The sequence below is a fragment of the Chelonia mydas genome, chromosome 14 (assembly GCF_015237465.2).
Source record: "Chelonia mydas isolate rCheMyd1 chromosome 14, rCheMyd1.pri.v2, whole genome shotgun sequence".
NCBI lineage: Eukaryota > Metazoa > Chordata > Testudines > Cheloniidae > Chelonia > Chelonia mydas.
Window position 1 is genome coordinate 32,970,185 of NC_051254.2, and position 23,668 is coordinate 32,993,852.

The window sequence follows — 23,668 nt, forward strand, 5'->3', positions numbered from 1 at the left end:
GGGGGTCAGGGAGGGCAGCAGCTCTGGGACTCACAGACCCCCGGGAGCAGAGGTGGGGCAAGGAGGGGCTGTTTGTGCAGCGTCACTTTCCTGCCCAGGCCTTTCCCCCGGGTCTCTCCCCTCACCTGCAGGCTCCGGCTCAGGAGTGGTTCCAGCCACTGGAGAAAGTCCAACCCATAGGCTGAGCACAGTGGGGGCTTTAATGAAGGTCTCTCCGCAGGAGAGCAAGAAAACAACAGGGCCCAATGGGCCGACGCGGGATGCTCAGCATGCATGGGGGAAAAGCTGATTCACTTCCTCCAGGCTCACAATCATACATCCCTGGTGATGCTGCAGGAAACTAGCTGGCCTCTGAGCTTGGGCTCAGAACTGGGGGAACTGCACTGCACTGCACTGCCTGAGGATTGTCTGAGCCCGGCTGTCTGATGACCCCAGCTGTGGAGAAGGACTACAGTTTCCAAGGGGGAGCGAGAGCTCCCAAGGAGGAAAAAGAACTACATTTCCCATCCACCGCTGGGAGTGCAGGCCAGTTTTCCACTCTCAGCTTCAGCTAGCCCAGGCTATTTCTCCTGCTGTTTTGGACAGGGGAGAGACAGCCACACAGTGCGCAGCGGCCGTCAACAAAGCTGACAGAATGTTGGGAATCATTACGAAAGGGATGGATAATAAGACAGAAAATATCATATTGCCTCTATCCACGGCACGCCCACACCTTGAATACTGCGTGCAGATGTGGGGGTCGCCCCCCCTCAAAAGGGATATATTGGAATTGGAAAAGGTTCAGAAAAGGGCAACAAAAATGATGAGGGGCATGGAACAGCTCCCAGAAAAGGCGAGATTAATAAGACTGGGACTATTCAGCTCGGAAAAGAGACGACTAAGGGGTGATATAATAGAGGTCAATAAAATCATGACTGGGTGTGGAGAAAGTAAATAAGGAAATGTTATTTATTCCTTCTCATCACACAAGAACTAGGGGTCACCCAATGAAATTACTAGGCAGCAGGTTTAAAACAAACAAAAAGAAGTATTTCTTCACACAACGCAGAGTCAACCTGTGGAACTCCTTGCCAGAGGGTGTAGCAAAGGCCAAGATTATAACAGGGTTCAAAAAGGAACTAGATAAGTTCATGGAGGATAGGTCCATCAACAGCTATTAGCCAGGCTGGGCAGGGATGGTGTCCCTAGTCTCTGTTTGCCAGAAGCTGGGAATGGGCAACAGGGGATGGATCACTGTAGGGTTGCCTGTTCTGTTCGTCCCTCTTAAGCACCTGGCATTGGCCACGGTCAGGAGAGAGGATACTGGGCTAGATGGGCCACTGGTCTGACCCAGTATGGCTGTTCTTATGTTCTTATCACTGCTGGTGTGAAGTAGTTTGGGAAGGCACTGGGAGCTACAAAGTACCTCGACAGACAAGATGAGGGGGATGGCTTTGGGACACAGGCTGCCAGGGGATCCATCTAGGGCCTGCAAACAGCTGAGCTCTGCAGTTGGGGCACCGGACTGTTCCAGAACTGCACCTTGGGTGATGAAATCGCTGTTGACCCACAGGGCTCTGACTCAAGTAAGTAGAAGGTAGGGAGGGTGTGAGTGAGAGAGATGCTCCCTGGAGTTTCCTTCTGAGCCACAGCAAATATGAGAGTCAGGACAGTGGGATAGGAAATGTATCCCAGATCTGGGAAAATGTATCCAAACTCCTGGGCAGGAAGGAGGGAATTTGTCTGGTTTTGGAGAAGGGTCTGTAATGCACAGAAGACTCTGGTGCTGTGTTTATAACCCAGCTGCTCTGGGCAAAGGCATCAGGTATTAGACATGGACACAATGAGGAGCACTGGGACAGAGAAACACACACTGTGTGTGTAGAGCAGATGATAGGCGGTATTAGCAGAAGGCAGGTCTTGAAAGAGAAGAGTGACAGAGGATCAGGATGGGTTAGGCCGGAAGGAGTTCAGTGGGACAATATTGCCACCTTTCTCAGAGGCTAGTGACTATTTATTATTTTATTACCATAGCACATAGGAGCCACAGTCATGGGCCAGAACCCTGTTGTGCTCGGCACTGTAAAAACACAGAACAAAAAGATAGCCTCTGATCCAAAGAGCTTATTAATGAATTGCAATCATTGGGCTCGGGTATGTGGGTTTAGCACAGAAAAGTGGTGGTGGGGGGACTCTGTGGGGAAAAATTCAGAAGCCACTTGCAAGTACGGTGACCATACAGCAAATGTGAAAAATTGGGAGAGGGGATGGGGGAGGTAATAGGAGCCAAAAATCAGGACTGTCCCTATAAAATCAGGACATCTGGTCACCCTACTTGCAGGTCACCGACAGTGGTAGGGGAGCGGAAAGGTATAGGGACATGAGGTCTAATCCTCTCTCTCTGTGAACAGCATATAGTTGGATGGGTTTTTATTACAGAGGTACCAGTTGTAGCTCCATGGTGAAGGCTGAGTTACATATTATGCTTAAAGAGAATGAGTCCTTTGCTCTGGTACAAATGAAAAATGCAAGGGATCCCCCCACAAAATTGATAGCAGTGACTTGGAGCAGGGAATTCATTTTCTAAGAATTTTCAAGTAAATCTGTTAACTAGTTGAGGGGTAGTTTAGATCATAGGCACAGCTCTGCTAACTCAGTTGGTAGCGCATGAGACTCAGTCTCATGGGTCATGGGTTGGAGCCCCATGTTGGGTGGTAGGTTTGGCCCCTGATGGAAGACAGGATACTGTGCTATGGAAATGTACAGTTAGGAAACCCAAATCACCTTAACTCAGCCTTTCAGCCTCCCAAGCGCTTAGAAGTAGTCCCTTTGCAAATTAATTGGTGACCAAACAGTAAGGATTAATTTTCTTGATCTGCAACACATTTTTGTCAGTCAGTAACAAAGTGAAGGACAGCAGCCCAGTCCAACAGGTAGAGCACTGGACTGAGGGGTCAAAAGGAGTGAATTCAAGCCAGTGAGTCACTTTGCAAACTTGGTCAAATCACTTCACCTCACTGTGCCTCAGCCTTACCAATCTGTAAAATGGGAACAATGTTACATACATCTCTCTTTACAACACGCCTTGAGAGCTAGGTTTCAGAAGCATTACACATAGCTTGACACAAGAACAAGCACAAGGAAACATTACACACACTGACTAAGTGAAAGACAGCTACTGCCTGTTGCAAAATGATCACTTTAGGGCATCAGCTGTTTGTCTTTGCCCAATTTAAAGGGCCAGTGTCACAAAAGGCATTCAGGGGGGAAAAATTCCAAAAAGAGGGCAATCTTCCAGTAGAGAGAGTTAATAGAAAATAAGAAGCTTTGAGGGAAGGGAGCAATGGTACTTAAGTTATGCTTTGGCTTGTAATGTCATCACTTGATTAATAATAATAGTACTTTTCAATGGGAGGTTTTTTTTTTTTACAAAGGATCATTAACCCCAGTTTACAGATAGGGAAACTGAGGCATAGACCAATGTGACTGCCCCAAAGTCACGTAGAAGTCAGAGCCAGGAACAGAACCAATGTCTTTAGGGTCTTAGTCCAGTGTCATAGCCACTAGGTAACACTCCCTATTATAGCAACTATTCCTACAAACTTTCTTTTCTAACCCATGCACGAACATGCTTCTTCGTAGCATCCAATTAAATTTTCCATGGGAACACCAAATAGATTGAATAGATGTATAGATTCCAAGGACAGAAGGGATCATTGTGTTCACCTCGTCTGACCTCCTGTGTAACACAAGCCATAAGACTTCCCCGAATCAATCCCTGTTTGAACTAGAGTTGACCTTTTAGAAAAATGTCCAACCTTGATTTAAAAATTGCTTATGCTGGAGAATTCACCACAACCCTTATTAAATTATTCTAATGGTTAATTACCCCCATTGTTAAAAACTTGTGCCTCATTTCTTGTCTGAATTGGTCTAGCTTCAGCTTCCAGGCACTTGATGTTGTTAGACCTTTGTCTGCTAGATAGAAGAGCCATTCAGTGGAGTCGCATCATACCCGCATTTAACTTACGCGAATTCAACTATACGCGCTCGGCAAAAAAAAAGAAAAATAACAATAACTCGCGGCGGTGGAGTACTGTACAGGAGTCGACGGGAGAGCACTCGGGGGGGTCGATTTATCCTCGGGGGAAAATAAATCCTCTTGCCTCTAGATAAAGGGCTGCGGCCTTGCAGTCTAGGAATGTATCAGAAGCACTAACGTTTCCTTCCTGTTTCTCTGTCTCAGACACGGTGCCTATTGCAAACCCTCTCCAAAGCCTCCAGGACGAAGTCACCCTCTCCCTCTGCCTCGACTATTTCAGCGATCCCGTGACGCTAACCTGCGGGCACAGCTTCTGCCTGGCCTGCATCAGCCTTTGTTGCAATGTAAATAGATTCTCCCCCTCCCCGCCGGCATACTTACAGTTTCTTTCTAGAATCTCTTCCCCAATGGCTCTGGAAATAGTTATCACTTTATTTGTGCACTTTCCCCTCTTTTAAAAAATTTCCCCTCTTTTAATATTTTTTGAAAGAAAGTGTGACCTTAAAAAAAATCATATTTTGGAATAAGAATAGGACATTGGATGTGGCCCAGCACACTCCTTAATCCGAGTTGAGGCAGAGGTGGGACGTATCGCTATTTGCAGTGTGGCCTAGTGGATAGCAAAGAGGAGTGGGGTGCAGGAGGCCTGGATTCTATCCCTGGCTGTGTCACAGGCTTGCTGGGTGAGTTTTGGGCAAGTCACACTCCATGCCTCAGTTTCCCCATCTGTAAAATGGAGATAATGATATTGAACTCCAGTGTAAAATGCTTTCAGATTGATGAAAAGCATTATACAAGGGTAAGGCATAGTGCCAAGAGTTCCAGGTTCCATGTTGCTGGATGACTGTAGAGGCACACAGTGAAAGACAGTCCCTCTTGGGAACAGTTTACAATCAAACTGCTGGCTGACCACACTTCACCTCAGTGCCTCAGTTCTCCATCTGTAAAATGGGCCTACACTTGAGGTGGCTGGCAGGTGAGGCACCAAAGCCAAAGAAACTGACAGAAGTTGGCCCTTGTCACAGAGTCACTGGGGTGATGCTCTGGAACTACTCCATACAAAGCCAGACAGGACTCTGGGGGAGCCTCCTCTCTCTGAGCATACTGTCTCCAGGGCAAGAAGCTTACACAGCTTCAACCTTCCTGGATCTGACCTCAGAGCATTCAGTATCCCCTTCCACACCGTGTGCTTCCTGCAGGGAGTCTGCCCAGGCAGGGCTCCTGGGAAAGCCAGAGGGTCCTGCACCCCAACTCCGCAGTCATATGTGACTCTCAGCCAGCCAATAAAACAGAAGGTTTATTAGTCAACAGGAACTCAGCGTAGGACAGAACTTGGTAGCACAGAAATCAGTGACTTTCAGCAAAGTCCATCTTCGGGGAGGGGAGCCCAGAGCCAGGGCTCTGGCCCTCCCCCTGCACCCCAAGCCAGCGGAGACTGAGCTTCCAGCTACCTGCCCCGGCCCCCCCGCCTGTTGCTCCTCCTCCAGCCTTTTTTCTCGCCTCCCGGGCCAAGAGTCACCTGGTTGCATCCCCTTCCTGGGTCTCAGGTTACGAAGGGGCTGCCATAGCATCCATGCAGGCAGCTGGAGCAGCCCCTGCAAAAGTCACACACCTAGACATTGGTGCAATACACCGGGAAATTGAGGCACACACAGCATTCATGCAAAACAGTATGACTCACATGGGCTCACATACAGCATAACAAGGGAAAATCCCCACTATGTCACTGCCCTTCCCAGCCTTGGTGTGGGAAACAGGAGCTGATGATGCACCTGACCTCCTAGGTAAGCTCTTTGAGATCTGCTAATGAAAAGTGCTATATAAAAGCTAGTGGTTGTATTATTCAGCTCTGGCCTTGATACTGCTTGTTTAATTTCTTTTGTTACCGCACCCACGGTCTGTATTTGTCAGATGAGCTTGAATAACATACTCACAATATCGAGTAACGTTCTAGGGGCAATAAGAACTTAAATGAGATCAGGCACATCCCATAATCAATGCTGCCAGCTCTCATGGGTTTATCACAAGTCTCATGATTTTGATGTTTTATTGAAAGCCCCAGCTCTTGGGGACAAGTCTAGCTATTTATCAAACTTATGTGGCCCCCCCATTACCAAAGTATCCAAGTGATTACATGAAAATCTCAGCTCTCATTTTGTTAAAAAAGTACATTTCTGCCCCTTAGGGTTACAAAGACAAATGTGGAAACCTGACTCAAGTGTATCCTGAGGACTCAAACCCCAGAAGGCAAAGACAAAGAACTCAAAATTTCTGTGACATAGGGGCAATCAATGATTTTGACCTCCTTTGTAAAGAACCCTATGGATGGTAAGTGCTACATAAGAACTAGAAAGTATCAATGATCATTATTTCAAAAATTAGTGATTTTCAAGCCAATCTTGTGATTGGGGCCTGACATGATTTTTGAACATCTGGTGTAGGCAATACCACACATCATCTCACCCAACTCTGGCATAAGAACGGCCGTACTGGGTCAGACCAATGGTCCATCTAGCCCAGTATCTTGTCCACAATGGCCAGTGCCAGATGTTTCAGAGGGAATGAACAGAACAGGCCAATTATTAAATGATCTAGTCCTAGCTTCTGGCGGTCAGAGGTTTGGGGTCACCCAGAGGATGGGGTTGTGTTCCTAACCATTTTGTCTAATAGCCATTGATGGAGCTACCCTCCATGAACTTATCTAATTCTCTTTTGAACTCAGTTACACTTTTGGCCTTCACATGCTCTGGCAAGGAGCTCCACAGGTTGACTGTGTGTTGTTTGAAGAAATACTTCCTTTTGTTCATTTTAAACCTGCTTCCTATTAGTGTCACTGTGTTATGTGAAGGGGTCAGTTACACTTCCCTATTCACTTTCTCTACACCATTCATGACCGTATAGACCTCTATTATATCCTCCCTTAGTCATCTCTTTTCTAAGCAGAACAGTCCCAATTGTTTTAATCTCTCCTCACATGGAAGCTATTTCATACTCCTAATTATTTTTTGTTGCCCTTTCCTGTAACTTTTCCAATTCTACAATATCTTTTTTGGGATAGGGTGACCAGAACTGCATGCAATATTCAAGGTGTGGGCATACTGTTTAATGATCATAATGGTCCCTTCTGACCTTAGTATCTATGAATCTATACCATGGATTTCTATAGTAGTATTATGATATTTTCTTTCCTATTAGCTATCTGGCATATCCTATCTGGCTGGGATAATTTAGCTGGGGATTGGTCCTGCTTTGAGAAGGGGGCTGGACTAGATGACCTCCTGAGGTCCCTTCCAACCCTGATATTCTATGATCTCTTTCCTAATGTTTCATAACATTCTGTTAGCTTTTTTTTGACTGCCACTGCACATTGAGCAGATGTGTTCAGAGAACTAGCCACAATGACTCCAAGATCTCTTTCTTGAGTAGTAACAGCTAATTTAGACCCCATCATTTTGTATGTATAGTTGGGATTGTTTTTTCCAATGTGCGTTTCTTTGCACTTACCAACACTGAATTTCACCTGCCATTTTGTTGCCAAGTCGCTCAGGTTAGTGAGATCCCCTTGTAAATCTTTTCAGTCAGCTTTGGACTTAACTATCCCAAGTAATTTTGTATCATCTGCAAACTTTGCCACCTCCTTTTCCAGATAATTTATAAATATTTGAACAGCACAGGTCCCAGTACAGATCCCTGGGGACCCTGATATTTACCCTTTTCCATTGTGAAAACTGACCATTTATTCCTACCCTTTATTTCCTGTCTTTTAACCAGTTACTGATCTAGGAGAGTACTTTCTCTCTTGTCCCATAACTGCTTACTTTGCTTAAGAGCCTTTGGTGTGGGGCCTTGTCAAAGGCTTTCTGAAAGTCCAAGTACACCGAGTCACCCTTGTCCACATGCTTTTTGACACTCTCAAAAAATTCTAATAGATTGGTGAGGCATGATTTCCCTTTACAAAAGTCATGTTGACTTTACCCCAGCAAATCATGTTCATCTATGTGTCTCATAATTCTGTTCTTTACTATAGTTTCAAGCAGTTTGCCTGGTACTGAAGTTAGGCTTACTGGCCTGTAATTGCCAGGATCACCTCTGGAGCCTTTTAAAAAAATCGGTGTTAAATAAGCTATCCTCCAGGCATTTGGTACATTGGTTGATTTAAGTGATAGGTTACATATCACAGTTAGGTTTCAGAGTAACAGCCGTGTTAGTCTGTATTCGTAAAAAGAAAAGGAGTACTTGTGGCACCTTAGAGACTAACCAGTTTATTTGAGCATGAGCTTTCGTGAGCTACAGAGTGAGCTGTAGCTCACGAAAGCTCATGCTCAAATAAACTGGTTAGTCTCTAAGGTGCCACAAGTACTCCTTTTCATATCACAGTTAGTAGTTCTGCAGTTTAATCTTTGAGTTCCTTCAGAATTCTTGGGTGAATACCATCTGGTCCTGGTAACTTATTACCTGTTTAATGTATCAATTTGTTCCAAAACTTTCTCTATTGACACCTCAATCTGGGACAGTTCCTCAGATCTCTCACCTGAAAAGAATGACTCAGGTATGTGAATTTTCTCCACATCCTCTGCAGTGAAGACCAATGCAAAGAATTCATTGAGATCTCCACAATGACCTTGTCTTCCTTAAATGCTCCTTTAGCGTTGTGATCATCCAGTGGCTCCACTGAGTGTTTAGCAGGCTTCCTGCCTCTGATATACTTAAATAAAATTGCAGTTGGTTTTTGTGTCTTTAGCTAGTTGCTATTGGGATTCTTTCTTGACCTGTCTTATTATACTTTTACGTTTGATTTGCCAGAGTTTTATGCTCCTTTCTATTTTCCTCACTAGGATTTGACTTCCAATTTTTAAAGGATGCCTTTTTGCCTCTAACTGTCTCTTTTGCTCTGCTGTGTAGCCATGGTGGCATTTTCTCATCCTCTTACTGTTTTTATTAATTATTATTAGGGGTATACATTTAGTTTGAGTCTCTATACGGTACATCAGGAAACAATCACCCAATGGAGGAAGCTTTAAATTCACAGTAGCTTTCCTGTGTAGACAAACCCTCAGACTCCAGATCTTCAAACTTTAGATCCTCCTCAGTTTAGCCACTTGTCTGCACTGATACGTGACATTCACACGTTCTTTACTCCATTCAAACCACTGAAGACACATTCGTTCAATTTCAGCATGAACTGGTAATTTGAAGGCACCGAGGCTGGTTGAAAACCAGGAGGGAAAATGTGAATGTATTTTCAGTTATCCCCTCCTCTGTTTTTTCACCAAAGATTGAAATGTCCATTGAATTTGAATTCAAACCCAGAGCTGCAGCCAAGGCTGTGTATTTCTGAGAGCCCGATTCCTTTGGAGTATGCCTGGGGGAAGCCAGTGGGGAACTAGGGGCATGGCTCCCTGAGAGGCAGGGAGTTTGGAAGGTGGTGGGGGTGGCTAAGAGACGCTCAAGCTCCAGTAGCCACTAGGGTGGCCACCACCCAGCACAGCCCCTTTTCTGAGGTAGCTGGCCCAGACCAAGTGGTTCGGATGTCCCGGTCTTTTATACCTCAGAGGTGACAACCCTAGCAGCCACAGCTTGGGAACCCCTGGCCTAGGGCATTGGCTGAGGTGGATGGGGAGCCAGGTCAACCGTGGCTGAGTGAGGGGGATAGATCCAGGGGACTGGCTGAGGAAAGGGTCAGGCCTGGCAGGGTGCAAACCAAATTGAGAGAGACCTGGCCATGTGTTGCTGGTGGGCTTACCCCAGGTGTCCAGCGGCTGGGGAGGGGCAGGTCTGGCTGGGGGCAGAGTGGGAGGAGGCCTGGCTGCTTTGGGGCTGACTGAGGTTGTGGGGGGTAGGTCTGGCGGGCCGGTTGAACAGGGTCAGGCCTGGCTGAGGGTTGGGGATGAGCCAGGCCAAGCTAGGAGAAATCTGGCTGGGGCTGGCAGGGCAGGCTGGTCTGGTTGGCATGGAGAGGGGGCAGACCTGCCTTCCTAGGGGTTGGAGGAGGGAGGGCAGGCCTGGCTGGTCAGGGAAGGGTTGTTGGGGGTCAGGCCTGGCTGGGGACAAATGGAAGGCTAGGAGAGGATTGGGGAATGGGATGGGGCTGATGGGGGGGAAGGACAGTGCTAGTAGGGGAGCCTGGGGGATTGGGGAGCTGGCTGGCTGGTGAACAGAGCAGACTGGATTGGTGGGGTGGGTTTGTTGGGCCTTTGATTCCTCCCTCAAGAGGCATAATTTTTTTTTTTTTTTACAAGTTGCCAACCAAAAATCCAGAGAAATAATCACCCTGGCAGAGAGGAGCCTGATGGGAAATGTACAGACAGGTAAACGGAGGCCAAGAGAGGGGCTGGGACCTGCCCAAAAGCCATAGAGGGGTCAAAGGCCCAGCCATTAATAGAACTCAGGAGTCCTGACTCCCAGGTCCTTCTGCTCTAACCACTAAATGCCACTCTCCTCCCAAAGCTGGAGAGGGAACCCAGGAGTCCTGACTCCCAATCCCCTGCTGTTCTAACCCGTAAACCCCTCTCCCCTTCCACTGCTGGGGATAGACCCCAGGAGTCCTGACTCTAAACCCTCCTGCTGCTCTAACCAGTGAACCCCTTTCCCCTCCCAAAGCTGTGGATAGAACCCAGGAGTCCTGACTCCCAGCCCCTCTTTTTTAACCCATTTAACCCCAACCTGCCTGGTGCTCCTGCTGGGAAACAGGGGAAGCCCCATGCCCCAACCCCATTTCTCCAGGAGGAGCACCGGGGGCAGGGGGCGCAGAGGGGACTGCAGACGGAAGGGTTGGGGAGGGGCCCCCATTTGCTCTAGTCAAGGGCCTCAGAAACCCCTAGTCCACCTCTGACCCCAGGCGTCCTGATTCCCAGCCCCCTGCTGCTCTAACCACTCTCCCCTTGTAGAGGTGGGGACAGAACCCAAGAGCCCTGACTCCCAGCCCCCTTGTTCTAACCACTAGACCCCACTCCTGTCCCAGGGCCCTGGACAGAACCCGGGAGTCCTGACTCCCAGCCCCCCTGTTCTAACCACTAGACCCCACTCCCGTCCCAGAGCCCTGGACAGAAGCCGGGAGTCCTGACTCCCAGCCCCCTTGTTCTAACCACTAGACCCCACTCCCGTCCCAGAGCCCTGGACAGAAGCCGGGAGTCCTGACTCCCAGCCCCCTTGTTCTAACCACTAGACCCCACTCCCGTCCCAGAGCCCTGGACAGAACCCAGGAGTCCTGACTCCCAGCCCCCCCCGTTCTAACCGCTAAAGGCCACTCCCCGCCCAGAGCCCTGGACAGAACCCGGGAGTCCTGACTCCCAGCCCCCCCGTTCTAACCGCTAAAGGCCACTCCCCTCCCAGAGCCGGGAGAGAACCCAGGCGTCCTGCCTGTAGCTAGCCACGAGAGAGCGCTGCGCTGTCTATTGCTGCAGGAACCAGACGAGCCTTCCCCTCTCCTCCCTCTTCCTCGGCTGCCTGCCCGGCGATTGGCATCTCCTCCGGGCTCGCCTGCGCTCGCTGCGGTGCAGAGCCACCCCTGCCCGGCGGCCCCGCTTGGGCCCGGGCCCCGCGGGAGAGGCGGCTCCGGCGGCCCCTGCAGCCCTTTGTGCGTTTGCAGCCGCAGCCATGGAGGGCGCGGCCGGGCCGGCCCGCAGCCTGCGGGACGAGCTGACCTGCCCCGTGTGCCTGGAGTACCTGCGGGACCCGGTCATGGTCTCGGACTGCGGGCACAATTTCTGCCGCGCCTGCGTCACCAAGTGCTGGGAGGACTCGGAGCGCAGCCTGGGCTGCCCCCAGTGCCGGGAGCCGGTCCCCCACCGCCTCTTCCGGCCCAACCGGCAGCTGGCCAACATCGTGGCGATCGTCCAGCGCTTCGGGGCCCAGGCGGCCGCCGGGCCGGGGGCGGCCGGGGCCGGGGTGTGCGAGCGGCACGGGGAGGCCCTGAAGCTCTTCTGCCAGGAGGACCGGAAGCCCGTCTGTCTGGTTTGCCACCTGTCCTGGGACCACCGAGCCCACCGGGTGGTGCCCATAGAAGAGGCTGCTCGGGGCTGTAAGGTAGGAAAGCCGCCCGGTGCTGGAACTAGGGGTGCGTCCGCACCCCCCTGGCTTGAAGCGGTTTCCGTCCTATACAGCCCGGCTTCTCAACCGTTTTCTTTCCGAGGCCCCCTCCAACATGCTATAAAAACTCCACGGCCCGCCTGAGAGTCCCAACAACTGCTTTTCTGCATATAAGGGCCAGGCAGTTGATGGAGGCCCCGCACCAGAGGGGGGCCGGCAAAGCTATGGTGCTCAGGCTTCAGCATCAGCCCGGGGGGGGGCCGGGCTCATGGACCTGTGCTTCAGCTCTGTGTGGGGGGGCTTCGTCTTTCTTTCCTTCCAGTGAGTCTAATGCCAGCCTTGCTTCGTGGACCCCCTGAAACCTGCTTGCGCCCCCCCCCCCCCCCAGGGGTCCTGGACCCCTGGTTGAGAACTGCTGGTATACGGGGTTTCCAGTTTGGTTCAGTGGCTCTCAGGACTCCCCTGTGCGATACAAGTTGTGCCAGCTCCCCTGAGCTGGTGTGTTGCTAGGGTTTCCAACCTGGAGTCTCCAGGAATTAAAGATGAATCTTTAATTCAAGATTCTGGCATGCAATTAAACCTCCAGGGATACCTCCAGGGATACATCCCACCAAAATTGGCAACCCTATAGGGGCAAAATCGTGGGGTGTGGCTTTGCCTGGGAGAAGTGTCTCTTGGGTGGCTTGCACAGGCCAGGGTGTGTTTCATCTTCTGCAAGGTAATCCTGTATTAAGAAGGAATCTAAATCGGGTGTTAAGGAAGCACGTCAGTCCTGCGTCTGGCTGAAGGAAACAGGCTGCTCTGATTATTTTCCTTCCTTCCTCTAATCAGCTTTCTTTGGATAGCCTGATCTTCGAGTCATTGTGGATAGTTCTCTGAAAACATCCACTCAATGTGCGGCAGCAGTCAAAAAAGCTACCAGAATGTTGGGAATCATTAAGAAAGGGGTAGATAATAAGACAGCAAATATCATATTGCCTCTATATAAATCCATGGTACACCCACACCTTGAATACTGCGTGCAGATGTGGTCGCCACATCTCAAAAAAACTATATTGGAATTGGAAAAGGTTCGGAAAAGGGCAACAGAAATGATTAGTGACATAAAACAAACACAATCAAATTTATTGCAGGCCTTTGTAACTGAGACAGGTTCCTACTGCAGGGTGAGGCCTAAATGCTAGCCCGAAAGCCTGGATCGGAAGCAGATTTTTATGAGAATTTGAGGGGATCTCTGGAGCTGGGGATTTAAGGTGGGGGGCGAAGGTTAGAGAAAAGGTTTAGAAAACCTGACCTGAGAGGAGAGGTTAAAAATCTGCACATGTTGCCTTGGGAAAAGAAGAGTGGGAGGAAAACCCTAATAAGTTTTCAGTTCTGTTAAGGGCTATTATAAAGGGGACAGTGATCATTTCTTCTCCATGTCCACAGAAGGCAGGACAAGAAGCAATGGGCTTAATCTGCAGCAAAGGAGATTTCAGTTAGATATGAGGAAAAACTTTTTAACTGTCAGGGTAGTTAAACTCTGGAATAGGCTTCCCAAAGGAAGTTTTGAAATCCCCACCATTGGAGGGAATGGCCAACACCTGTCAGGGATTGTCTAGGTTTACTTGGCCCTGCCTTAGCGTGGGGGGGGATGAGATGAATTCTTGAGGTCCCTCTACATTGCTATGATTCTATGTCTAGGGGTTTGAGGGGAGGGGGGCAATGTTTGGTTCCAGTTGTGGGAGGAGCAGAGCCGGACGTAGGGGTGTTCCGAGCTGGGGGGGATCGGTTTGGGTGTCGTGTTGGAATGACTGAGGGTATGTCAGGAGGGGTGGGAGATTTGCAGGCAGGGGCTGGGAGCTAATTTTGGGGCAGTGTTTTTGCTGCCATGTCTGGGGATGTTCAGAGCTGGGGTTTTAAGGGATGCGTGGATTTGGACTCGGTTTTTGAAGTAGGTTGGAGGGGCTAGGACTTGGTTGCAGTGGGTTGGTTTGGGCAGGATGGATTTTTTTGGTACGTCAATACATGACGGAATTTCTGTCTGGGAGGTAAAACGAAGAAGGCTCCTCTATTTCCAGTTGTGCCTGAGGTTTTTTGTCCCTCTTCCTTCCCCCCCTCCCCCGGTTGAAGATCCATTTGTCCTGTTGCCTCCTCTTCTCACATCTGCATGGTTGAGCGTGAAGTGTAGCTAAGAAACAAAGTCCCAGAGAGGCCTACATCTCGCCCTCAGACATGCAAGTGAGCAGTCCCAATGGCTCCTAGGGAAGCTGTATGTGTTTTTGCAGAATTTGTGCCTGGATTTGTTGGGCTACGTAAAGGGTAAAGAATAACAAGGTCGGTATTTTAACAACATTCTATAAATCGGTGAGATGCCCTCACCTGGGATACTGTATTCATTTCTGGTCAAGCAGTAACAGAAGGGGTTTACAGATGGGCATAGAGCATGATCTGGACTCCAGAGAGACTTGTGAATGGGCAGGATTTGTCAGCGCTGGGGCTGCTCAGTTTAGAGAGAAGATAAACAAGAGGGGGAGAGATATAGGTATCGGAAAGAGTGAATGCAATAGAGAATGGAGATTAGGAGACAGGGTGAGTAGAGTTTCCTCAATACTGTACAGAACAAGGGGACATTCAATGAAATTGAAAGGTAGCCAGTTTTAAAGCTGATCAAAGGAACTACTTGTTCACATTATATGCAATTAGCCAGTGGAACTCATTGCCACAGGATATAATTGAGGCTAGTACACGAGCAGAAGTCTATACAGGACTGGATATTTGTATGAATACTTCTAGCCTTAAATTGTTCTTTATTTGTACCGCCCTTTGTTTTGAGCTATAATAGTAAGGATTAAAAGTGCAAGGGCCACATTTTCAAGTCAAAGAGTGATTATGAATTACCTCTCCTTTGCCAACAAAGGACACTCTGAAATGGCATGATTTTTCAGAGGACAAGCACTGAGTCTTCCTGAAAATCAAGGGCCCTTTAATCTTCTCAAACTGGGCACCCCCCCCAAAAAGTTGACCCCCCCCCCCCCCCCCCCCGGAAGACTAGTCATTCCTCAAACTGTGGATCCAAGACCAGTGGAAGGGACATATACACTTGTGCTTCAGTGTTCCTTCCTAAGTCTCTATGACGGGGTGGGCAAACTTTTTGGCCCGAGGGCCACATCGGCATTGCAAAACTGTATGGAGGGCCGGGTGGGGAAGGCTGGGCCTCCCCAAACAGCCTGGCCTCCGCCCCCTCCCACTTTCCACCCTCTCAGAACCCCTGACCCATCCGACCCCCGCCCTTAACCGCCCCCCGGGACTCCACCCACTATCCAATCCCCCTGTCCCCTTACTGCCCTGACGGCTATCCACACCCCCAGACAGATCCCCTGGGACTCCTACGCCTATCAAATCGCCCCCTTTCCCCTGACTGCCCCGACCCCTATCCACACCCCCACCCCTAACTGCCCCCTGGGACCCCACCCCCTATCCAACCCCCTCTGCTCCCTGTCCCCTGGCTGCCCCGACCCCTGTCCACACCCCCGTCCCCTGACATCCCCCCCCCGGGACTCCCACGCCTATCCAACACCCCCTGCTCCCTGTCCCCTGACTGCCCCCCAGGACTCCCTGCCTCTTAGCCAACCCCCCCTCCCCGCCCCCTTACCATGCTGCTCAGAGCAGTAGGAGCTCGCAGCCCCGCCACCCATGCTGCCCGGGGGAGGGAGGACAGTGGGGGAGGGGCTGAGGGCTAGCCTCACCGGCAGGGAGCTCATGGGCCGGGCAGGATGGTCCCGCGGGCCGGAGTTTGGCCACCTCTGCTCTATGAGCTAGAATAATGTTTGCCTGGAGGCAGACTAGCCCATAATTCCCTACTGCAGGGTTTATCTCACCTTCTTGTGAAGAAGCTGGTGTTGGAGCCTGGAGATGGGCTCCTGGTCTGACCCAGACTGGCAATTCCTGTGTTCCTAAATCTGGGAACTTTGTGGCGAAACCATCCCAACAAAGATCCTTCTTGCTTCTTCCAGGAGGCACCACAAGAGCATCTGGCCGGTCTGAGAAAAGACAGAGAAGAAGCCAAAGCCAACGAGGAGAAGAGAAGTGAGGAGCTGCTGGTATGTGCCCAGAGCCGCCCTCCACCCCAGGTTTGCCTGGGATCACAGTGCCCTGAGTGAGACAGCAAACGCAGGGCCTGTTTCTCTGTAGCCCCTGGGGGAGATGGGGAGAGAGAACATGGGCTGGCTGGCTGGAGAGTTTGGTTCAGTGCAGGTGGACAAGGTTGTGAGAAAAATCCCTGCTGTTGCTGTTAGCAAAGGTGCAGATGCCCTTGAATATGCTGCTGCTGTTGTCTGCTCTAAGAACTGCCCGTCTGCAGAGCTCAGCAGCCATATTGTTCTCTGGGCTGCTGGAAACCATCACAGAGGAGGCACGCACGCTCTGCTACCCCTCTCATAGGGACTTCGCTTTGGTTCCCTCTCTGTGCCCCTTTTCCCCTCCCTTTCCTCTTCCCTCACTGGGATGAGGAATTGGTCATCTGGCCAGACTCCAGGTCACCTCCCACTCCAGGTCACCTCCCTCTCCAGGGCTGGGCTTCTGTGGAAAGATGAGGGCTTCTGGTCTCTCCTGAACTCTGCCCACTCACAATCTCCAAATGAAATCCCATTTGCAGTGCATGGAGCATATCTTCATAATAGGATCATCCCTCTCCCTTGTCGCCTATTGTGGTCAGCGGTAAAATGTTTATCAAGGATGATGTCTACCTTGTTAATAGCTCAGTTAATTAGGCTTCAGAGTTAACATGATTTTGATACATGGTGACAGTTCATGTCTCTGAGAGATATTGTTTCAGGCTGTTTGCAGACTCAAGTAACCCTTACTGCATCATTCACATTTTCAGTTATTTTTTTGCCACTGTCAGGGGAAAAAAAATAGAAACTGAACCTCAGATTTTGGGGCACAAGATGCAGAGACTAAGGAAAAGTAACAGGTTACTGAGCTACTGCTAAAGGGCTCGATCCTGCCCTGAGGATCCTGCTCTGTCCTTTCTGTTTAAAGAAGTCTCCCCATCTGCTGAGAGACTACTTATGGTCTGTTACCGAGCCACCCTCTCTGTAATTGCAGAAACAGACAGAAGCCGAGAGACAGAAGATCCTCTCTGAGTGTAAGGAGCTGCGTGGGTTCCTGGAGGAGAAGGAGCAGTTCCTGCTGTCCCGTCTGGAAGCGCTCGACGGAGACATTGCCCAAAGAAGGGATGAGAGTGTCTCTAAACTCTCAGAAGAAATTTCCCACATTGACAAACTGATCACTGAGAAGGGAGGAGAGACGGGGCAGCAGCTGGTGAGCCAGTCCGCGCAGGTGAGAGATATCATAGGGTTACTATAATTATCTTCCATCTTGCCGATTAGAGGAAGGCAGAAAATGAGGCATGGAACAAAGCAAGTTGATTGCAGTGCTGGGACTAAAATCCAGGAGTTCTGACTCCCAGATACCCCATCTATAGACCTGGCTCCTCTCCCAGAGTTTGGAGTAGAACCCAGGAGTCCTGATCCACTGCAAACTCCTTCACTCGACAGGGATGTGTTTGTCATATGTGTATTCTGATCCATTCCCTGTCAGAGTCCAGGATTCAGAGTTCACAACATAATTGACACACACATTATCTAGATGCTACTTGGAGCCAGTCAACCCACTCCCCCTTTAAATTTGTATTTTTTTTAATCATCTCATTTTCACAGTAAGGAACACTTTTTAAAAAAATGCATTTGTTTTGGTCCATTTTGTTCCATGGCCGGATTTTGAACTTAAAGGCTTCAAAAGCTGTTTGTTACAAAAAAGGAAACAATTGAGATTTCTTGCATTAAAAACATCCATGAAATTTCAAAGTTGGGAAAAGAGAACTTAAAAAAAAATAAAAAAATCATGGGGTAAATTTCAGCCAGCGTTCATGTTAATAGCTCAGTGGGACAAATTGTGCTCTCAAGTGGGACTGGTTGGTGTAAATCTACTGAGTCAGTCTAGCTTGACACTGGTATGAATCAGATCTGAATGTGGCCCCTGTTCACATAGGTCTGGTCTGCACTAAAAAATAGATGGACCTAGCTACATTGCTCAGGGCTGTGAAAAATTTCGCACCGTGTGATGTAATTAGGTCAACCCAATCCCCACTAGAGATGCAGCTGGGTGGATGGAAGAATTCTCCCATCAACTTAGCTACCATCTCGCAGGGAGGTGGATGACCTGCAGCGACAGGAGGACACCTTCCGTTGATGTAGGAAGTGTCTACGCTATGGTGCTTCAGCTGTAGTGCCAGAGCTGGGCTGCTCTAGTGTAGACGTGCCCATTGAACACCTTCCTCCCAGTCATCTGGAATCCCTCTGCAAACACAAGTGAGTTTAGCTTCGAAGCTAGAAGGGCACTCCTAGCCTTGCTCTACAGATAGGGAAGCTGAGGCAGAAAAGGACTGACTTTCCAAGCAAGCCAGTGGCAGGACAAAGAGTTGGAGCCAGGAGTCCTGCACTGTAATGCCCCCCACCCCCCAAGCTCATCCTTCCGCACCACTTGAGCTCCCTGTTTAGCAGGATAGGGAGACCTGGGGGGCTGGGGCTCTCACTCCCAAGGCAGAAAATCTTTTCTTCTTGTAAAGTGCATGGGGAGATGCTTTCCCCTGTGGCCACCTCCCAGCTGACCCTTCCTGAGGCTGCTGAGAGCAAACATCCCAGCTGGAAGGAGCTGGAAGTTGCAGCTGCTCTCTGAATGGGAGCCTGTGTGTCAGACTCCAGTGCGGACTCCCCTGCAGGACCAAGAGGCCTCCCCAGTCTGGGACACATTCACTGACTGCCTCTTCTTTCTCCTCCTCTCTAGGGTGGTGGTGGCGGCAGCAGGAGCGGGTAAGTCCTGGGCTCCATCTCCCTCCCCTTCACGCTCAGCTCGGCTTGGAAACGGCACTGAATACCACGGAGTGCGACACGCTGGCGCGTGATCATGTGTCCCGCTAGCAGCTGCCATAGCAAGGAGGGGAGGGGCTAGCTGCTATGTGACAGCCAATGGGATTACTCCTTTAGCTTCTGTGGTAGAGGCTTTGTCTTTTGGTGTTAGAGAGCCCAGGTTCTATCCCAGCTGGAGACCTGTGCTGTCTATGGTCCTAGTGTTTTACGTGAGATACACCCACTCTGGATCTCTGTCTCCTTTCTTTCCACATAACCCTGGGATTGGTGCCCCTTGTTACTGGAGTAGCCCAGGGTGAGAGAACTGGGCTAATGGGAATTCAGAGAGCTCTCGAACGGGTCTCCATTCCTGCCCTCCGAAGTCCTGTTCCAGGCCATTCGGAGCATGGGGTTGTAGTCACATGACTCACAACAACCCGGATTGTCTTGCAAAGCTCAGATCCAAACTGGCCTGAGAGCTCCCAGGTTTTCTGAGGCCAGGCCTGTTTCTAACCCTTCGTCCTCCTCTCTCTCCAGCAGCGAGAACTGGACGTTTCAGAAGCCGGAGCCTGCGTTTGCGGAGCTGGAAAAAAGACTCAGGAGTTTCTCTCAGAAAAGCGCCGTCCTGAAGGAAGTCCTGCTGGAGTTCAAAGGTGAATGGAAGCATCTGTGTCTTCTCTGCTCATAGCTGCCGTAATATTGGGGAGGGCTGTTACGTCAGTAGCTTACCTGGTCTCTCAGTCCCTAACTTATATCAGTCGGCCTTACCTGTGGCTGTGTCAGTGGTTTCTGTCTTGCCACCCTGTAATTTTAAAATCCGCTGCTAGACTAAAGCAGCAGCAACCCCGTGGTTAAGGCTGCAGCATGTGGTCCTCTAAATCACTTCACATCTCCTCCAGTGACCCCCCACCACCACATATATGCTCCGTCCACATGTGCTGCTCTTTCTCTGAGGGCTTGTTTTATAGCAAGAGTTGGAAGAATTGGGTGTGTAGCATGTCTCTCACTCCTTGCAGTGGAAGGCACTGTTCTGAGTTGGGTTGTGAGGACCTGGTGACAGTGTGTCTTGCAAGGGATAGGATACTTTCCCCTTCACTGGGCATTTCCTAGCTCTGAGTGGTGTCTATAATGAAGCCTTAGACCAGTGGTTATCAACCCACGGCCCGTGGGTGGCTTGTGGCCCAATCGGCACACAGTTGTGGCCCATGGGACATCCTCAGGGCCATACAGGTAGTATATATATTATGTGGATGCAGCCCACATAACACACAGGGCTTGTCTTAAATCGGTGCCACTGCGATTGATGCAGCAGCATCGATTTAGTGGATCTGGTGGAGATGATGTAAGTCGAGGGCTGAGAGCTCTCCTGTCAACTTCAGTACTCAACCTCCCCAAGAGACGGCAGCTACGTTGATGGGAGAGCGTCTCCTGTCAACATAACACAGTGCTGTAAGTTGACTTAAGTTACATAACTTGCCTAACTTAGATCGACTTACCTTGCTAGTGTAGACCAGGCCATAGAGAGCTGCATATGCAGCCCACAGTGATAAATAGGTTGAGAACCACTGCCTTCGACACGGGATATTAAGCGGTGGTTGAAACTCTTCCAACAATGGCCTTTGTGCTAAAATGGAAACTCCTTCATCTTCCAGTGTAATGGAAAAACTTGTTTCCCATTCCCTACCCCGGTTCAGTGGCAGAAGGAAAGCTTTATAGATATTGTTTCACTTTTTCAACCTGGTCTAGATGCTCATCCCCATGAAAGTCAGGGCTCAATTCTCTCTCCTTTCATTCCCCTAGAAAATCTGCGCTTTGAGCTGGAGAACGACACAGGTAAGCCTCCGCCTCCCTCCACTGACTTCTTCCAGTGCCCCAGGAACAATGCTGGAAACTGACGTTAACCCTGCTGCTGTGGCAGTAACAGTGTGGGCGTAGGCCTGGCGAGATGGCTGAAGGGAATTCAGCCAAAATCTCCCCTCAGTGTTTTGTTTCCCTTTTGGATAAGGAAACAAAATGCTGACGGCTGCGAAGCAGGGTGAGACAAACACCTGTTGCATTTCCTCAGCAGACCCCCTGCTTTCTAGTGCGCTCTCCTGAATTCCTTCCTGAATCTCCTGTTTTCTTTAAGGCAAACACAGTTTGGAAACTGTAAGAGCATGCAGTGTTTCTGGGCACAGAGACCTCCCCTTTCCACTGCAGCTTCCTTCATCTCTCAGGCTATTGCCCGGCCACACAGATAGTGCCACAGCTTAAAAGAGGGAAGATCTGGTGGCGTAAGGGGCTGTCCCCAGGGATGAGCTCTGCTGTTAAATCCCTGTCTCCCTCTCTCTAGCCGATATAACTCTAGACCTGGACACCGCAAACCCCTACCTGGTGCTGTCCGAGGATAAGCGCAGCGTGAGGCTGAGGAGCGCCCCGCAGGACGTGCCGGACAGCCCCAAGAGATTCGATTACTCCTTCTCTGTCCTGGGGGCTGAGGGCTTCACCTCGGGGAGGCACTACTGGGAGGTGGAAGTTGGGGATGGGGACAGCTGGGCCGTGGGGGCTGCCAGGGAGTCGGTGAGGAGGAAGGAGAAGATCGACTTCATGCCCGAGGAGGGGATCTGGGCGGTGGGGCTGAATTGGAAGGGCAAGAACTGGGACCAATACCAGGCTTTCACCTCCCCTGAGACTCCCCTGTCCCTCTGCGAGAGGCCCAGGAAGATCGGGGTCTACCTGGACTACGAAGGGGGGTGGGTGGCGTTCTACAACGCTGATAACATGGCCCCCATCTTCACCTTCACGGCCGCCTTCTCGGAGAAAATCTTCCCTTTCTTCTGGCTCTTCTACGTAGGCTCCTCTCTCACACTTTGCAACTGACATGCCTGGCCTGGTTTGCTCCTTAAGGGGACCTGCAAAGGGTGGGGGTCCTGGCCCCTCCGTTCTTTGTTGTTGTTGGGGTGTGTGTTTGGTTTTTTGCTGCTTTCTGAGGTATAAAGAGAGCCTGAAAGTTTGAAATGATCTTTTCCCTCCAAACTTTTCTCTTCTCATTACACTAGAAATTCAGAGCTTGTCTACCCTGGAAAATGCCATGGCCTGCTGGGAATCTCTGCTTAGATGCTGAGGAGCACAAGTTGTATTGCCTTTCAATGAGACTTGCGCTCCTAGGTTGTTTTTTAACACCCCCCCCCCCCCACCTGTCCTGGAAGACTATAGCCCACTGGAGACCTGGCAGCCATACCAAAGAACCTGCTTGAGATGAAGTGAATTAGTTTATTCAGGCAGGTTGTTTTTTTTTAACACCCCACTAACTCAGTTGCCCTACACACACTTGGGAGAAAAGCTCTCTTTGTTAATGACTCACCACTCCCACCTGCTCGTTTGAGCTCCTGATCCACATCTCTGAAACCTCCAGTGAGTCTGCCAGAGAAAACTAGACTTGATTCTCCTGATGTCTCAGTGGTAAATTGAGCTGTGTGGGGGAAGAAGGCATAAACAGCTGGGCCTTTTTTTTGCACTTTGCAGGTCACCTTTTGCGAATGTAGCTGCTCCAATTCCCTCTCCCCTTCCTCCCCAGCCTTAGCAATAGGACGCTTTCTCTCATAACACAATGTTACCCCTTCTCCTGGCCACTAGCACGTAACAAGAGTAAAGCCTGCTTTCCCTATGTTGTCAAATACCTAGTGAGTGTTATAGGATTGCCCTTGATGTTGGTGTTTTGGGGCCATATTGAGGCTGCTGGAAGCCCAGGGCCTCAGTTTTGCTCAGGCTTGTTGGGCATGAGCTGTAGACGACCTAAGGGCCGGGGGTGGTGGTGGTCTGTGATAACCTGCTGATCCACTGGTGAATGGAGCCAACTTGTCTAGAGGCCACATTCTGGAGTTACATGTGAGATAAGCAAGGGCAATCGAACCCAGGGGGTTCCCAGTGAGGTTGGATGATGATTTTGAGTTACACTAGCACAACTGCAAGTTACAGCAGTCTGGAGTGACTCCAGTGTCAATTGAGAGCAGACTCCAGGAGTCAGTCCAGATTTGATTCCAGCCCTAAACCCCATTGATTTCAGGAGTTGCCCTGGTTGAACACAGATGCAACAGGGTAAAGTTAACTAGAGGGGTTTTCCATCTGCTTGTATCTAACTCCAGCCTAGCATTCACTCTAGCCTCTGTAACCCCATCAGTGCTGTGCCTCTCTGAACTGTCGCTCTGTTTCGTAGGAAAATAAAATTCACTGTGCAAATAGAAAAAGCTCCTGTGGGGTTGAGTATTTCACTGCTGCCTGCCTGGCATACAGCCTTATGCAGGCAACAGAGCTGCCCTAAACAGGAGCCTCCCTCTTCTGCTGCAGCTGGTGAGGACAGCAGGGGTGGGCTGAGTGTGATGGCTAATCCACAGGAACTAATGGATATTCGCAGTACTTGGGCTGAACACTGCTATGTCCCCTTGGAGGGACTGCAGCTCTGCCCCGCTGTAACCCGGGCTGAGCTGCTTTCATGACAGGCTTAAGGGCACTGAGGGGGCTAGAACCCAGCTTTCCCCATATGGTGCCTTCATGAGTGCATAACACGATGGCTCCTCCGTCTGCCCGTCTCAATGCCAGGTAAGCGGAGTACATTTCCACGCCTGGCTGAGGCCTTGTCTGCGATGGGACGTAGCTGCGCCGGTGCACACTCCTAGCACCGATGAGGTTCGGCGCATCGTAACATTGCTTGTGCCCACCTGAGACGCAAACAGAAGGTGCGCTGGCAGGT

At 50.2% G+C, this 23,668-nt stretch overlaps 1 protein-coding gene and 1 long non-coding RNA gene across 2 annotated transcripts; both read left to right on the forward strand.

Annotated features, from left to right (window-relative positions):
• The first annotated feature begins 2,272 nt into the window (after positions 1–2,272).
• LOC122463001 lies at positions 2,273–10,835 on the forward strand. Its single transcript, XR_006285924.1, has 3 exons — positions 2,273–4,365; positions 6,207–6,349; positions 10,261–10,835. It is a non-coding gene; the product is annotated as an uncharacterized LOC122463001 (long non-coding RNA).
• A 529-nt stretch (positions 10,836–11,364) lies between these two features.
• Positions 11,365–23,165, forward strand: LOC114022214 (E3 ubiquitin-protein ligase TRIM7). Its single transcript, XM_037913568.2, has 7 exons — positions 11,365–12,046; positions 16,045–16,131; positions 17,138–17,371; positions 18,878–18,903; positions 19,477–19,592; positions 20,740–20,772; positions 21,272–23,165. The coding sequence occupies exons 1-7, from the start codon at positions 11,618–11,620 to the stop codon at positions 21,796–21,798; spliced, it is 1,452 nt and encodes a 483-aa protein (XP_037769496.1). The 5' UTR covers positions 11,365–11,617; the 3' UTR covers positions 21,799–23,165.
• The last annotated feature ends 503 nt before the right edge of the window (positions 23,166–23,668 follow it).